The 17,164-nt window shown below is 53.6% G+C and overlaps 1 protein-coding gene across 1 annotated transcript in view; it reads left to right on the top strand.

Annotated features, from left to right (window-relative positions):
• TRIO (trio Rho guanine nucleotide exchange factor) overlaps window positions 1–17,164 on the top strand; it is a 232,244-nt gene that overhangs the window by 190,022 nt on the left and 25,058 nt on the right. The window contains exons 38-47 of the mRNA XM_060191927.1: window positions 480–575; window positions 2,415–2,563; window positions 4,828–4,894; window positions 6,460–6,563; window positions 7,377–7,446; window positions 10,152–10,241; window positions 11,653–11,745; window positions 13,429–13,479; window positions 13,640–13,717; window positions 16,724–16,915. Coding sequence (XP_060047910.1) covers window positions 480–575; window positions 2,415–2,563; window positions 4,828–4,894; window positions 6,460–6,563; window positions 7,377–7,446; window positions 10,152–10,241; window positions 11,653–11,745; window positions 13,429–13,479; window positions 13,640–13,717; window positions 16,724–16,915 — 990 coding nt within the window. The remainder of the gene's footprint in view (window positions 1–479; window positions 576–2,414; window positions 2,564–4,827; window positions 4,895–6,459; window positions 6,564–7,376; window positions 7,447–10,151; window positions 10,242–11,652; window positions 11,746–13,428; window positions 13,480–13,639; window positions 13,718–16,723; window positions 16,916–17,164) is intronic.

Below are 17,164 nucleotides of genomic sequence, written 5' to 3'. Positions count from 1 at the left end.
GCCTCCTGCCCTCAGAAGAGGAGTCACCACCCTCCTTCTAACCTTAAGCCGTCTGTCCTCCCATTGATCCTGGATCCTTTTTCCCAGGCGCCCAGCCAGTGGCCGAGAAGGTCATGGTTAGGAGCCCACACCCACGCCCCCACCTCTCTGAGACACTTTAGGAGGTAACACAACTACGGATTGAAGCCAGACACCCCACCACCACCTCCCTCCCTCCCGTCCCTGCGCCAGACAGGCTTTCTGGAAGATTTAATGTCCAAATACTGTCGATTTTTAAAAAGAAAGAAAGGGGGGCGGGAAAGAAATTGAAAGGATGGCTTGAAATAAATGCAAACGGAGACAAACGCGTGATCTTTCTGTCTGGAATTACTTTAAAAAAAAAAAAAAAACCAAGCTGGACTTTGCAGAAGGCTCCACCATTGCCAGCACGGCGACTAACGGAGTAATTCCCTGCCTCCTCTGAACCCCCACCTCCCCAGGCTTCCTCTCGGCTGCTTGTGCGCCCCACCAGCTCCGAGACGCCCAGCGCCGCAGAGCTCGTCAGTGCCATCGAGGAGCTGGTCAAGAGCAAGATGGTGAGGCTCCCCGGACAGGGAGGGCCCAAGTTTGGGGGACCATCTGGGCGGGGGCCCAAGACGAAGGTACTCCCAGATCTCAGGAGGGCAGGACACGCAGAGCCACAGGTGACGCTCAGTCTAGAAGAAAAAAGGAAATAGGAGGCGTGCGAGCTAGAATCCTTAGCCGGGGGGGGGGGGGGGGGGGGAGGAGGGGAGTCTCCCCCTGGCCCCAGGATCCAGCCCACTGCTGAAATGTCACTGCGTGTCCCCAGTGTGGCCGGCAAGGCGGTGGCAGCCCACAGTGACCATGGTGCATGCACCTTGGGCTTCCCCCCCCCACACTTTGTCGATCTGAGTATCAAGGGAGACCCAAGAAGCGATGGAAGCCAGTGAGAGAGTCCCCCAGCTCAAAGCGAGAAAGCAGTGGAGGGGCCGGGCGGTGGCGCAGCTGGTTAAGCACACACACCGCAGTACGCAAGGACCTAGGTTCAAGCCCCGGTCCCCACCTGTAGGTGGGAAACTTCACAAGTGGTGAAGTAGGGCTGCAGGTGTCTCTGTCTCTCCCTCTCTATCTCTTCCTCTCAGTTTCTTTCTGTCTCTGTCCGATAACAAATAAGTAAAATTAAGAAGAGAGAGCAGCAGCAGAAACACAGGGAGAGTTCTGAGACAAATGCAGAAATCAGTGAATTAGAAAACACAAAGCAGGGGGTCGGGCGGTCGCACAGCGGGTCAAGCGCACGTGGCGCAAAGTGCAACAACCGGCGTAAGGGTCCCAGTTCGAGCCCCTGGCTCCCCACCTATAGGGGAGTCGCTTCACAGGCGGTGAAGCAGGTCTGCAGATGTCTGTCTTTCATGAGCCCATCTGGCATAGTAAATCGGGTGTCTGGCCTGTACTGGACGGTATTTCTTTCATTACTTGTTTACTTATTGGATAGGAACAAAGAGAAACTGAGAGGTGAGGGTGAGGTAGAGAGGGAGGGAGGGAGACATAAGTGTGTCCCAGAACCTCCCCTCTCCAGAGCCCTGCCCCATTAGGGAAAGATGAAGATAGGCTGGGGGTATGGACCAACCTGCCAATATCCATGTCCACCAGAGACGCAGGTACAGAAGCCAGAACTCCCACCTTCTGCCCCCCAGAAAGAATGGGATCCATACTCCCAGAGAGGGGAAATGCTAGGGGAAGATGACCAGAGGGGCTTTGAATCCCGTTTCGACCGAGACCCGGAACTTCTGTGACCAGGAACCTTTGTTTATGCACCATCCCTGAGAGGGACGAGATTCTGAACAGCTGAGGAAGTCAGGCACTGTTTCTTTTATCTGAGAGGGAAGAGGATAAAAGGAAGGACAATTATGGGAGGATTTCACTCATAAGTGGAATTGAAAGAATTGAAACATACGAACTTGAAAACAGAAAAGGTACATATATAGTCAACCCATCCCTGTGACCTTGGGAGAACTATGGTGGTCAGCGTTGTGGGGGAGACACAGCTTTGGTGGTGGGAGTGGTGTGGAATTAGACCCCTATTATGTTATAGTCACTACTGAATCACTAGTAGGAATCAAAAAACTAAGAGAGAGAGAGAAGGAGAGAAACCTACAGACCTGTTCCACCACTCGTGAAGCTCCCCTTCTGCGGGTGGGTAGTGGGGGGCTTGAACCTGGGTCCTTGAGCAAGGTAACGTGTGTGCTCAACCGAGGCCTGGCCCCCTCATCTCCTCATCCTTTAGCACGGCCCCTCTGCTCAGTTCTGCTGCACCCTCTGTGCCATTGGGCCCCACGTGTCATTTCTGTCTTTGGGGGTGGAGGATGGGACTGCCCGACAGACAGACGGACTGATGGCGCTGTGGTCTCTCTCAGGCCCTGGAGGACCGCCCCAGCTCCCTGCTGGTGGACCAGGCCGACAGCAGCAGCCCCTCCTTCAACCCCTCCGACAACTCACTGCTGTCCTCCTCGTCGCCCATGGACGAGATGGAGGAGAGGAAGTCCAGCTCCCTCAAGAGACGGCAGTAAGGCCTGGGGCGGGGCGGGTGTTCGGGGTGGCAGGCACCAAGACCCTCGACCCCTTACCTGTTTCACTCAGCACCGTCACCTCCACTTGCACCCTTCTCGTCCCGGAAGGCACACTGCCATCTTTTTCATGACAGGGTAGTGTTCCTTTGAATATACACTCCCCAGGCTTCTTTACCTAGTTGTGTATCTGAGAGGTGCTTAGGTGGCTCCCATATTTGCGCCGTTGTGAATGGCCCAGACTGATTTTTATTTTGTATCGTTGTGGTGTTATTGCTGGGGCGCAGTGCTGCCACTGTGGGTCCACTGCTCCTGGTGGCCATTTTTCCCTTTTTTTTTTCTTTTCTATTTTATTGGATAGGACAGAGTGAAATTGAGAGGAGAAGGAGAGAGAAAGAGAAACATCTGTAGAAATGCTTCACTACTCATGAAGCCCCCCCCTGCAGTGGGAGCAGGGGCTCAAACCTGGGTCCTGTGCTTGGTAATATGTGCGCTTAACCAGGTGTGCCATTTACTCATTGTTTTTCTTTCTTTTTTCTTTTTCTTAATTTTTTTTTATCTTTTATTTATTTGTTGGATAGAGACAGTCAGAAATTGAGAGGGAAGGGGGTGATAGAGAGGGAGAGAGACAGACACCTGCAGCCCTGCTTCACCACTTGTGAAGCTTTCCTCTTGCAGGTGGGGACCAGGGGTTCGAACCTGGGTCCCTGCACACTGTAGCCTGTGCGCTCAGCCAGGTGCGCCACCACCCGGCCCCTTACTTATTGTTTTTCATTGCCTCTAGGCTTATTGCTGGGGGCTCAGTGCCGTCACTATAAGTCTACGCCTCCCAGGGGCCATTCACACACTCACACACACACACACTTTTTCTTTTCCTTTCTATTTTTATTTGATAGAACAGGGACAGTTTAAGAGGGGAGAAGGAAGATACAGGGGGAGAGAGACACCTGCAGCCCTGCTTCACCACTCATGAAGCACCCTGCAGGTGGGGAGCGGGGGCTCGAACCCAGGTCCTTGTGCACGGTAACGTGTGCGCTGACTGGGTGCTCCACCGCCCGGCCCCCCTACATGTTTGCATTTCTACGGGAGCAGGAGCGAGACAGGCCAAAGCACAACTCCACCACCCATGGAGCTCTATCCGGTTTGCCTTTGGTGTCCTTGCGTGCGTGATACCAGACATCAAACCCAGGGCCTGCCACACGGAAAGCGTACGCTCTACCCACTGAGCCGTCTCGGCTGCCGGACTTTGTGTCTCCTTGGTGTGGAGGGAGGGTGATTGGTCAGCACGCTGACGCCTGTCTGCATTGCCAAGTGCTGGCCCACAGGAAGCTCCCTGACCAGGCAGCGGCTGTTGGGTCTTGCTCACTTGGCCGTGTCTGGGCATCCTCGAAAGAGTCAGTGAGTGTCACCCCCATGCTGACACAGACGACCCCACGTCTTACTCATTTCACCTTTGGGCCTCTCGGTGCCTCCCCCAGCCCACCAGCCGCTAGCAGCCCCTCCTCTGTCCCTATGACTCGGCTCGGGCTCCATGGTCCCCTTCTCTCTTGTCGAGTCCACCTGTGAACAGAGCCGTGTGGAACCTCCGTGCCTTCCGTCATCTCTGTAGCTGTGAAGGACAAAAACAATAGAAACCGGAAATTGGAGACCGTCCCCAAAGAACTCGAATCTCTCGCCACACGCCTCAGTGGTCATCCTCCTCTGTTCCAATAAAACTGCTCAGGGTTGAGAGAGAACAAGAGAGAGATTTCTGAAAAGATGAGAAAAGGTCTAAACCTGCCTTTGAAGCAGGAGCAGAGTCAGGCTGCCTTGGGGTGGACACGTGGTCCCACGGTGCGTGTGTCCAGGGGAGGGGGGACAAAACACAGGTGTTCACTCTCTTTCTCGTTTGCCTGCTGAAGCTGAAAATGGCTTCTTTATTCAGAAGGAAGTCATGGTGGTCCGAAGCGTGCCTCCGTGCCCTGTCGTCACGACCCAGTCACGGCTGCATTTCTAGCCGCCGTGCATGGAGCCCCCAGGCTGGTGGTGTGAATGCACCCCCAGTGTGAGCTCTCAGGGACACAGACATGCAGACACAGACAGACACACGGGTGACTTGGGACAGAGAGAGCCTGGAGGCCAGGTGTGCAGGTATGAGTGTGCCAGGACCTGAGAGGAGTGTAGGAGGATGCGTCTAGCAGAGACAGCCAGCGTGTGGCTCATAAGCGCTGATCTCTCCCTCCCTCTTACCTCCTTCCCTGTCTCTCTCTCTCTCTCTCCCCAGCTACGTTCTACAAGAACTAGTGGAGACAGAGCGTGACTACGTGCGGGACCTTGGCTGCGTGGTTGAGGTAGGCTTTTCCAGAGACGTGACGGCCTGTAGGGAGCCCAGGAGTCGCTGGAGACTCTCCATACCCTCTCAGAAGCTTTCAACACAGGTGTCTCTAACAACCTTTCTACAACAGTCAGCAAAGCGATTCTGTTTTCTTGCTTTGTATTACACACACACACACACACACACACACACACACACACACACACACACTCGCGCACGCACCATACACATGTACTGCTCTGGGCTGACTTTTTTTCAGGTTGAAAGAGGCAAGCAGAGGAAGAGAAACAGCTCAGCTCCAGAGCTTCCCCTGGCAGCGTAGTGCTCCCCCATGGTGTGCGAGGGCCTCAAATCAAGGTTCTGAGAACGGCTAGACGGGTGCCCTACAGGTGAACTGTCTATAGCCAGTCCCCCAGCCAAGTACCATTATACCAACTGTTGAGAAATCGTCTCTCAGTCCACGTTCTTTCATTATTGCCACCAGGGCTTCACGGTTCTAGGAAAACTGTGTGTGTGTGTGTATGAAAGAAAGAGAGAAGAGAGACACCATAGCACCTAGCAGCTCCCATGTGGTGTGTACTGGGGATTTGAACCTGGGTCATCCACATGCAAAGCAGGCACCCTCCCAGGTGAGCTATCTGAAGGCTCTGTCTTCAGGCCTGCCTGCCTGTCTTCCTCCCTTTCTCCTTTGCCTCCAGAGTTATCGCTGGGGCTCACTTGTACTATGAATCCACCGTTCCCAGCGGCATTTTTTTTTCTACTTCATTGGACAGGACAGAGAAATTGAGAGGGAAGGGGGAGATTGAAAGGGAGAGAAGGGATGAGGGCCCTGGATACCTGCCTCGCCGCTCCTGAAGCGTCCCTCTGCAGCGTCCTCTGCAGGTGGGGAGCAGGTGTTCAAAGCCCGTTCCTTGCCAGAGGTGCTGGGTGTGCTCAGCCCGGTGTGCCACCACCCGGCCCCTCTGTCCAGGTTGTAAAGCCTCTCGTGCACGTGGCGCATTGTGGCGTGATCAGATCTGGGGCCTTTAGGCAGGGGTTACATGGGGGGCCAGGAACTAGCTCACAAGCTAGGGCACACACAGTGCCATGCACCAGGACCCTAGTTCAAGCCCCCGGACACCACAGAGGGAAGCTTCACGAGTGCTGCAGTAGTGCTGTGCTATCTCTTCTCTCTCTCTCTCTCTCCCTCTCTCTATTTCTCCATCTCCTGTCACTCCCTGACTACAAACAAGGAAAGCAAAAGCCAGTCCACCAAGAACAGTAGAATTGAGTAGACACGGAGCCACAGCCATAAACCTGGTGGGGGGTCGGAGATAAATATAATAAAATACAATTAAATTTCAATTATATTTTATAAAATATATATAATTAAATAATAATGAAACAATAATACTAACTCATGATACATTAAAAGTTAGTAGTCAGTAGCTGCTGGTTCTGGCCTGTTCTGAGGAAGAGGCCCATCGATTGCCGGCCGCTGAGTGGTGGTGTTCAGCCACGGGTCGGATCGTCCTGACGTTAACCTACCCCTGCCAGTCGGGGGGTGGGGGGGAATGAGGGCGCTGACGCAGCTCGTTGCAGGGCTACATGGCGCTGATGAAAGAGGACGGCGTCCCCGACGACATGAAGGGCAAGGACAAGATTGTGTTTGGCAACATCCACCAGATCTACGACTGGCACAGGGAGTAGGTGTCTCACTGCCAGGCTGTGGGCGGCGGCCTCCCGGCCCCTGGGGATGGTCCCTCTCCCGCCTCCTTGTGGCTCCATCTGAGACCCCACCACCCCCACCCCCCAACTCAGGGCGGGTGGCCGGGAGCCCGGGCACCCCTGTGGCTGCTGGGGCTTCCCCAAACCCCCTTCCTCACCGTCCCCTCCCTCCCTGGGTCACTTGTGTGTCCCTTCTCAAGCATCTCCCAGCCACCTCCGGGATGAACACAGGCCTCCATTGGGAGGGCTGCTTGGTCTTGAAGCCGCTCTCTCTGTTTTCCTGTCGGTTTGATTATCTTGGGGGAGCGAGGGGGGCGGTCAAGGCCTCACTCACAAGTGGACGGTTCCAGTGCTCCAGGTCAGGTCACTTGTTCATTCACTCAGACAGACAGAAGATTGACCACATCCCGGGAGCTTCCTCCAGTGCTGTAGTCTCCCCCCACCCCCCAACCATATGGAGCCTGGGCTCTAACCCAGGCTGCACTCCGGGAAGGCACAAGGCCTCCCTGGGGAGCTCCCTTTCCAGCCCAAGATGGGCACCGTCCCCGGCCCTGCCTCGTCTGCGTCCCGTGTGTGTGTGTGTGTGTGTGTGTGTGTGTGTGTGTGTGTGTGTGTGTGCCTGCCTGTCTCACTCTTTTGCTTCCTGTTGTGCATATGGGTCCCTGTGCCTGCACCATGCCTGTTAGAATACATTCCGCCCCCATCCAGAGAGACTCGTGGTGGAACACAAACTCTGGCACGGAGGCCAGGTCGGCAGGGCTGCTGATACCGCCCCTCCCTTCTCCTCTCAGCTTTTTTTTAGGCGAGTTGGAGAAGTGCCTTGAAGATCCGGAAAAGCTGGGCCCCCTGTTTGTGAAGCATGTACGTATGCGCCCCGGTGCTGTTGGAGTGCTACCACGTTGAGTGGTCAGCGGCCTCACCCATCCGTCCTTTGCAGCCAGGGAAGCAGCTTGGCAGGTGGAGTGTAGGACTTGCCTGCCTGAGGCTGTGGGTTCGAGTTCCAGCACCGCATCTGCTGGAGTGATGCTCTGGCTGTCCTCTCTCTCCTTCCCTCCCTCTCCCTCCCTCTCTCACTCCCTCCCTCTCTCCTTCTTTGTCTCCCTCCCTCTCTCCCTCCTTCTCTGTCTCCCTCTCTCCCTCCCTCTCCCTGCCTCTCCCTCCCTCTCTCTCCTTCCCTCTCTCCCTCTCCCTTCCTCTTTCCCTCTCTCTCCCTCCCTCTCTCCTTCCCTCTCTCTCTCCCTCCCCCTCCCTCTCTCTCTTCCTCTCTCCCTCTCTCTCTCTGGTGTGTACGTAGCAGCAGATCGTGACTGAAACAGTCACCAGCTCTTGAACCGACAGTAGCTCAGGTAATCCTAAGGACCCGTGAGCCACGCCTGGAGCACAGGCGACTTGGGACCCTCCTACACACTCTGGCATTTGGTGGAAATGGCCTTCCTGTGCACGTGGGGCCCTCAAAGTGGCTTCGGGGATCCTCACTATAGTTGCCAAAAACAGACCGACATAGCAAACGAGAGTGAAGAGAGTCTCGGCACCTTTACGCGTCTCTGATGGGCGAGTGGGGGCTGGACAGTGGCTCCGTGGCTGAGTGCACGCTCGCCACGCACATGGACACAGGTCTGAGCGCCTGCTCTCCATCAGCTTCGAGTGTCTCTCTTTCACTCCCTTTCTCCCCTTCTCCTCTCAATGTCTCTGTCCTATCAAGAGAAAAGTGGGGGGTGGGGTGGGTGTGAAGAAGGAAGGAGAAGGATTTAACATACAGACGCCAAGCCCCAGTGATAACCATGGTGGCAATTAAAAATGCAAATAATAGTAAGTTTAAAATGACAGTCTTCCCCGCCTGTCCTACCTGTTTCTGTTGTGCTGTGACTCTCTGGGTAAACTGAAAAAATCCACCTTCCCACGGCCAGATGCAGGGCAAGGAACAGACCTCTGAGAAGCTTCCCAGACCTTTGCAAGTGGGGACCCTGTCACCACGTGGACATCCAGACCTCCTCAATGAGGTCCAGAGAGCCCCCCTCCCCAGCTCCACACAGAAAAGCCTCCCCCACACCCCCACCCCCACCCACCAGACCTGAGATGGGCTTGGCAGACATTGTCACCCACATCTTTAGAAAAGTCTTTTCTTTAAGTTTCCCCAGATCCACCATGGCCTGTCCAGGTTTGCAGAATTCTCCGTTCCTGCATTTCAAGTCTCACATGCGCTGTGGCACTAGGCTACCCCCAGTGTCGCATCTGAGAACTGCAGGCTCATGTCACTTCTTGGAGCCATCGGCTACCATATGATCTGACATGCCCCCCCCCCCCGCCCCCTCAGCCCTGCCCCCTGGAACACAACTCTCCAGGGTAGTGGCACGCCACAAAGAGCGCGTGCATTACAATTCCTAAGGATCTGGGTTCAAGCCTCCACTCCCCACCTGCAGGGAGGAAGCTTCATGAGCCATGAAGCAGGTCTGTAGGTGTCTCTCTGTCTATCTCTGTCTTCCCCTCCCAATTTTTCTCTGTCTCTATCCAATAATAATGATAATAAAATGAGCTTTTTTTTGAGGAGGAAGCTTCAGGAGCGGTAAAGCAGAACTATAAGTGTCTATCTTTCTATAAATCTCCTCCTCTCCTCTCAGTTTCTCTCTGTCCTATCCAATAAAATAGGAAGGAAAAGAAAGAGGTTTGTGGGTTTGTAACGGCTTCCAGGAACACTAGGTTTGTAGTGCCAGCACTGGGCCCCAGCAGTAACCCTGGAGGCAATAAAAATCAAGTAAAAGGGGGTCGGGTGGTAGGGCAGCAGTTTAAGTACACATGGCACAAAGCACAAAGACCAGCGTAAGGATCCCGGTTCAAGCCCCCGGCTTCCCACTGCAGGGGGATCACCTCACAAGCGGTGAAGCAGGTCTGCAGGTGTCTTTCTCTCCCCATCTCTGTCTTCCCCTCCTCTCTCCGTTTCTCTCTATCCTATCCAACAACAGTGACATCAATAACCACAGCAATAATAATAACCACAACAGTAAAACCAGAGCAACAAAAGGGGGGGAAAAGTAGCCTCCAGGAGCAGTGGATTCGTGGTGCAGGCACTGAGCTCCAGCGATAACCCTATAGGCAAAAAAATAAATAAATAAAATTAAAATTAATAAAAATACGAAGAGACTTTATTAAGAGCCATGGCATCAGGTTTTGGAGATAGGATTAATGGTCTGCAAAAGATTCTCCTGCTCTGTGGGCCCAGCTTCAATCCCGAGCACCACCATCACCAGTGTTGAGCAGGGCTCTGGTGTCTCTCTTTCTCTCTGTATCACTCTCTCATTCAAATAAAATAAATACTATTCTTTAAGAACCAACAAGATAAAATTCTAATAATGTTTGTGCTCTTACCATGGAGGAAATGATACATATAAGCTTGTTTCTCTCTGTACCTCTCTCATTAAAAGACATGAATGAATGAACCCTGCCCTCAGCATCAGCCGAAACCGAGAGCAAGTCGAAGTTCACGTGCTGAGGCGTGCGTGTGTATTCGCGCAGACGCGGGACTTGAACTTGGCCTGTTGTTAACTGTCACTCCGCCTTTGCTTCCCCAGGAGAGAAGGCTGCACATGTACATCGTGTACTGTCAGAATAAGCCCAAGTCGGAGCACATCGTCTCTGAGTACATCGACACCTTTTTCGAGGTAAGAAACGGAAAAAGGCAGCCTCGATGCGGCCCTTCATCTCCTCTGCCCGTTTTGGAAAAGAAGCCGAGTTTTCTCTGCCCAAGGGACTCAGGGCAGCCACAGCGTTCAGTTTGTCCTGGGGAAGCCGAGAGGTGCGAATTGAGACTCTTGTCATGTCCTGGGCCTTCAGGAGACTGGGCCTCGTGTGTACAAGGAAGTGGTCGGTCCACATAGGTGTCTGTCTTGTCTGTCTGCTTGCAGAGTCAAGCGAGCTTGGCAGTTCAGAGGCTTGACAGTGCAGCTGCTCTGCCTACCTCTGCTTGTGCCCTTGGCCAGGTTAGAAGTGAAGGGTCATAGGGAGGCAGCATAGTCATAGGGGTTGGGCGGTAGTACAGCAGGTTAAGTGCGGGTGGAGCAAAGTGCAAGGACCAGCCTAAGGATCCCGGTTCCAGCCCCCAGCTCCCCACCTTCAGGGGAGTCGCTTCACAGGCAGTGAAGTAGGTCTGCAGGCATCTGTCTTTCTCTCCCCCTCTCTGTCTTCCCCTACTCTCTCCATTTTTCTCTGTCCTATCCAACAACGAACAACATCAACAACACTAATAACCACGACAAGGCTACAACAACAAGGGCAACAAAAGGGAAAAAAATGGCCTCCAGAGCAGTGGATTCATGGTGCAGGCACTGAGCCCCAACAATAACCCTGGATACAAAATTAAATAAATAAATAAAATACTTGAAGGACTTTAATGCTTAGAGCTTGGAAGTCCTGGGTTCAGTCTTCAGCACCACCGTAAGCCAGAGTTGAGCAGGGCTCTGGTATTTCTCTCTGTGTTTTTCTGTCTGTCTCTGTCTCTGTCCCTCATTAAAATAATTAGAAGGAACAGATGGGGCAGGTGGTGGCTCATTTCATTAAGCACACACATTACAGTGCACAAGGACCCAGGTTCAAGCCCCTGGTCCCCCCACCCGCAGGGGGGAAGCTTCAGGAGCAGTGAAGCAGGGCTGCAGGTGTCTCTCTGTCCCTTTCCTCCTGTATCTCCCCTCACCCCTCAATTTCTCTCTGCCATATAGTAAGTAAATAAATACGTGTTTAAAAAGGAAAAGGAAAAGAAAAAGATCTGTAAGCAGGAAAACAGTGGCAAGGCCTCTGAAGGAGCTCAGAAGCTCGGCCAGACTGAGCCTCATTCCTAGCGCAGCCTGGTTTGGCGGAGGCCGAAGGAGTCCTCAGACTGACGGCTTCCCATTGAACTTCACAGACAGTGGGGAAAGCGCCCCCCCCCCCCCGACTCCACCACCACCCTGAGCACGACACGGGGCTGGGACTGAACGACAGGGCACCCACACCACGGGTGAGAGGCCCCAGGCCCTGTCCCTCGGCTGTGACCACAGGCAGCACCTGCTGTGACCTCATTTCTTCTTCCCCACCCAGGACCTGAAGCAGCGCCTCGGCCACCGGCTCCAGCTCACCGACCTGTTGATCAAGCCTGTCCAGAGGATCATGAAGTACCAGCTGCTGCTGAAGGTGACAGTGACCGGGGCCTGTGTGGGGGTGGGCACTGCTGGGCCAGGAGACCGGGGAGAGGCCGAGGCTGGGTGGGGGTGCCAGGGGAGGGCTAGGCAGGGAGGGGGCCGTGTGTGTGTGTGTGTGTGTGTGTGTGTGTTTATATCAGTCTAGTTACTTCTTTTTATTTTATTTATTGGGTAGAGATAGATATCAAGAGGGGGAGGAGAAAACAGGGAGAAAGAGAGACACGCCTGCAGCCTTGCCTCACTATTCCTGAAGCCAAATGGGAGCTGGGGGCTTGAACCTGGGCCCTCACGCACAATACGCACACCCAGCTGGGTGCACCACCTCCCGGCCCCCAGTCTGGTTACTTCTGATTATCAGATCCCTTGGAGAAAATGTCTCCCCTCTCACTGCTGATCTGCTCACCTCCAGTTCTGAATCGGATGAGCTCCGGTCCCTTCTAAGCCACCTGTGTGCCCGTTGCTGTGCGGTGCTCTGTCCCCGCTTCCGTGTGACTGAGTGTTGGGGACTGTTTCAGATCCACCTTGTTTACACCTTCTGCCATCATTTACCGTGTGTGTGTGTGTGTGTGTGTGTGTGTGTGTGTGTGTGTGTGTGTGTGTGTGTTGGGGGGCGGGGGTGGGGGCAGCCCAGGCCTCACCTGTGCGGGGTTTCATTCAAGAGACTGAAGGCCGGGTGGTGGCACACCTGGTTGAGCACACACATCCCCATGCACGAGGATCCGGGTTCAAGCCCCCTGTCCCCACCTACAGAGGGGAAGCTTCACAAGCAGTGAAGCAGGGCCTATGAGTGTCTCTCTAGCTCCCCCTTCCCTTTTGATTTCTCTCTATATCCAAAATAAATGAAATTTAAAAAAAAAAAAAAAAAGGACAAGTGAGAGAGGGTGGAGGTGAAATAGCGCACTTAGAGCTGGCTGGTGAGACCAATGTCCTGGATGGTGTGTCTGTTCTGTCACACACATGACCCGGGTTCGAGCCTGGCCCCCACTGCACAGGAAGAGGCCTTAGAGCTGTGGCTTCTTGCCCTCTCTCTCCTGTCTCTGTCTAAAGATTAAAAAAAAAAACAAGCTTGGAATGGTGAAGCTCCAGTGGTGACAAAGAGAAAGCGACCGTGGTTAAAATGCACAGAGATTCCCCTGAGCAGAAAATCTAAAGCACACGGTTGAGTGCACAAGGACCCGGGTTCGAGCCCCTGCTCCCCCACTGCAGGGGGGATGTTTCACAAGTGGTGAAGCAGGTCTGCAGGTGTCTTTCTCTCTGTCTCCCATCCTGCCCCCCAATTTCTCTCTGTCCTATCAAATAAAATAAAAATATCTTTGGGAGTCGGGCGGTATGCAGTGGGTTAAGCGCACGTGGCGCAAAGCACAAGGACCAGCGTGAGGATCCCGTTTGGAGCCCCCAGCTCCCCACCTGCAGGGGAGTCGTTTTATGAGCAGTGAAGCAGGTCTGCAGGTGTCTGTCTTTCTCTCCCCCTCTTCTCTCAACTTCTCTCTGTCTTATCCAACAATGACGACAAAAATAACAACTACAACAATAAAACATAAGGGCAACAAAAGGGAATAAATAAATATTTTTAAAAATTAAAAGTATCTTTTGAAAAGTCTCTAAGAAAAACTCAGTCCCCCCCCCCCCCCCCCCCGAGGCCTACTGCGGAGAGATGACTCTGGTTTCCCTGCAGGATTTCCTTAAGTATTCCAAGAAAGCCAGTCTGGACACCTCGGAATTGGAGGTACATGGTCCCCCACCCTGGGTCCCCAGGTCCCCGGGTCTGAGGGGGGGGGTGTGTCCTGGGAGAGAGGGGAGGTGGGGGTCTCTGTGCCCCCCGGGGCAGGCTGGGTGTGCCCTGGGCCGTGCACCCCCCGGAGCTCGCGCCTCCTCCCCCCGCACAGAGAGCCGTGGAGGTGATGTGCGTCGTTCCCAAGCGCTGCAACGACATGATGAACGTGGGCCGTCTGCAAGGCTTTGACGTAACTAACGTCCCATCTTCCCCTCGAACCCTGCTGCCCCACCCCACCCGCTGCAGCTGTGTCTTCTCTCTCCCGCTCCCCCCACTCTTTCTCCTCTCACTCTACTGTCTTCCCCTCTTCTCCTTTCCTCTCCATCGATCCCTCTCTCCCTCTCCTCCTCTCTCTTGTCTCCCTCTTTCTTCCTCTCTTTTTCCCTCTTCCTCTCCTCCCCCACATATCTCCCTCTTCCCCTTTCCCTCTATTCCTCCCTCTCCCCATCTCCTTCTCCTTCTCTTCCTCTCTTTTCCCCTTTTCCCCTCTACCTTCTTCCTTCCTCTCCCCATCTTCTTCCCCCCTTTCCCTCTCTCCCCCTAGCCACCCCCCTGCTCTCCCTCCTCTCTCTCTCTCTCTCTCTCTCTCTCTCCTGTGACTCCAGCCCAGTGGTTTCTTTGCATCATGGTTTAATGGTGGTCTCCAGATCACAAGCCTTTAGGGGTGGGAGTTCGTACCTAGGGATGTGTGTGTCTTCCTGCCCCCACCGCCAAAGGCCTGCGTCCCCCCAGCACACACACATTCCATCTAACACCGTACATAGACCGTAAGAGACAGCTCAGCTGCTAATCTTTTTTTTTTTTTTTTTGCAAGTAGGTTTGTTGGGGTCACCTCCTTGCATGTAGGGTGGGGCCATGGGTGTCTCTCTCCTCTTACCTCAATCAGCGTGATCACCTCCGGCAACACCCATTCTGTCCCACCCCATTTTTGAGTTTTATATTTATTGTTTTGATTAGTTGCACTTTTAATTGCAGAGTAGTATTCCTTGCCCTACTTTATAATGTGTTTTTTTTTTTAATCGTTGTTGTGGTTATTACTACTATAGTAGTTATTGATGTTGTTGCTGGATAGGACAGAGAGAAATGGAGAGAAGGGGGAAGACAGAGGGGGAGAGAAAGACAGACACCCACAGACCTGCTTCACCGCCCGTGAAGGGACTCCCCTGCAGGTGGGGAGCCGGAGGCTTGAACCAGGATCCTTACGCCATTTCCTGCGCTTCGTGCCACGTGTGCTTAACCCACTGTGCTACCTACCGCCCAGCCCCCTTTGTGTTTTTCCTTTTTAAGTTGTATTTATTTATTGACAGGAGAGAGAGGGAGGGCAGAGAGAAAGAGAGAGAGAGGAAGGACCAGAGCTCTGGTCTGGCACCCACCCATTATACCACCGCCCAGGCCCTTCTGGGAACCTCTGTTGGAGGCACCCTTGTTCTGTCCTGTCCTGAGAGACCCAAAGCCAGGCTGCCAGCTCCCCTGTCCCTGTGACCAGGAGAAGCTTTGGTTTTTCTCCCCAACTGTGCTTGGGTTCAGACTTCTGGTCCTGACTGGGCAGGTGGCACAGTGGTTCTGCAGAAAGACCCTCCTCGTGCCTGAGGAACAAGGGTCCCAGACTCGATCCCCAGGTCCACTAGAAGCCAGAGTGGATCAGTGCTCTGGTAATAAAAAGGAAGAAAGAGAATTCTGGTCCTGTGGTTCCACACAAGCCCCCTGGATGGCTGCAAAAAAAGCATCTAAGAACACAGGGCGTGTAGGCTAGGCAGTGGCTCACCAGTTGAGCACACGCATTACCATGCACAAGGACTCGGGTTCAAGCCCCGGTCATCTGCAGGGGGAAGCTTCTCAGGTGGTAGAGCAGGGCTACAGGGGTCTCTCTGTCTCTCTTCCTTACTATCTTCCATACCCCTCTGTCCAATAAATAAATAAATAAATAAATAAATCTTAATGGCCACTGGTGGGGGGTGGATTTGCAGTGCTGGAACCCAGCCCCAGCAAGAACACTGGTGGCAAGGAAAAAAACCCAAAATCCAGAAAACCAGATTGTGGCTCACAGTGGACAAAGCACAGGCTTTATTTGGCATAGGCGCCATGTGGGAGTACCAAGCACAGCACTGGGGGAAGCTCCATGGGTGGTGGAGCAGTACCTTAGTGTCTCTCTTCTCCCCACCGAAAACATCTAGATTTTTTTTTTAAGTTTAAGCCGTCTTCTGTAAACCTGCACTTGCTCCAGTGATTTGGAGAAGAGAGAGAGAGAGAAATTATTTAAGCTCTCTAAATGTGTGGGGGGGGGGAGGGGCAAGTCAGCTCGCTGGGCTCCAGCAATGACACAGCACACGAGAGTCCCACAGTACTGGAGGAAGCTCAGTGTGGTGGTTTCCCCATCTTCCTTTCTGTCTGAAAAAGTTAGCCCGAAAGGATCCCTCCTGCACTGCTGGTGGGAATATACATGGGTCCAGCCCCTGTGGAGACCCACCTGGAGAACTCTCAGAAGGCTAGAAATGGATCCCTGAAATTCTTCTGGGATAGATCCTAAGGAACCAAACACACCCATCCAAAACGATTCATGTGTAGACCTATGCTCACAGCAGCACAATGTGTAATAGCCAAAACCTAGAAGCAACCCAGGTGTCCAACAACAGATGAGTGGCTGAGCAAGTTGTGGTCTATATCCACAATAGAATACTACTCAGCTGTTAAGAATGGTGACTTCACCTTCTTCACCTCATCTTGGATGGAGCTTGAAGGAATCCTGTGAAGTCAGATCAGCCAGAAAGAGAAGGATGAAGATGGGATGATCTCACTCATGGGCAGAAGTGGAGAAATCAGAACAGAAGGGGGAAAACACAAAGCAGAACTTAGAGTGGGCTTGGTGTATTGCACCAAAGTAAAGGACTCTGTGATGAGGGAAGGACCTAGGAGGTGAGAGTGTTTTGCAGAAAACTGAGGAATTTTACACACATGCCAACAATTGTATTTACTTCTGACTGCAAACCATTAGTGCCCCCCACACACACACACACACAATGAAAATATTTTTTAAATAAAATGAAAAGTCAGCCCAGAGTCTCCTCAGCCATGGCCACAACAGGGAAAATAAACTGGAGACAGACAGACTGGGTGGCAGGGGTGTGTGTGGAGGGGTGCTCTGGCAGGGGCTCCCCTGTTGTGTCGCTCAGTGTCCTGTCTCCCCGCCCCCGCGCAGGGCAAGATCGTGGCGCAGGGCAAGCTTCTCCTGCAGGACACATTCCTGGTGACGGAGCAGGACGCCGGCCTCCTGCCGCGCTGCCGTGAGCGCCGGGTCTTCCTGTTTGAGCAGATGGTCATCTTCAGCGAGCCGCTTGACAAGAAGAAGGGCTTCTCCACGCCCGGCTTCCTCTTCAAGAACAGCATCAAGGTAGTGTGGGTGGCAGGGACTGCCTCCTGTCCTGTCACTCCACTCTGCTTCCTTCCCACTGGAGGCGCACCCCATCCTCTGTCATTCATAGAACGTTCTAGTTTGTCTCCCGAGCCTGCCCTCATGCCTAACCCTCTGCTGTCTGGGTTCCACAGGGGTGAGGGTGACGGGACACCTTAAGGGCATTCCCTGGGTGGAGGATGTGGGTGTCCCATTGCGTGCGGACCCAGGTTCAGTCCCCCCACCCCC

This window comes from Erinaceus europaeus, chromosome 5 (assembly GCF_950295315.1).
Source record: "Erinaceus europaeus chromosome 5, mEriEur2.1, whole genome shotgun sequence".
Taxonomy (NCBI): Eukaryota; Metazoa; Chordata; class Mammalia; order Eulipotyphla; family Erinaceidae; genus Erinaceus; species Erinaceus europaeus.
Note: the sequence above shows the minus strand (reverse complement) of the source record. Positions and strands in the feature narration are given on the sequence as shown.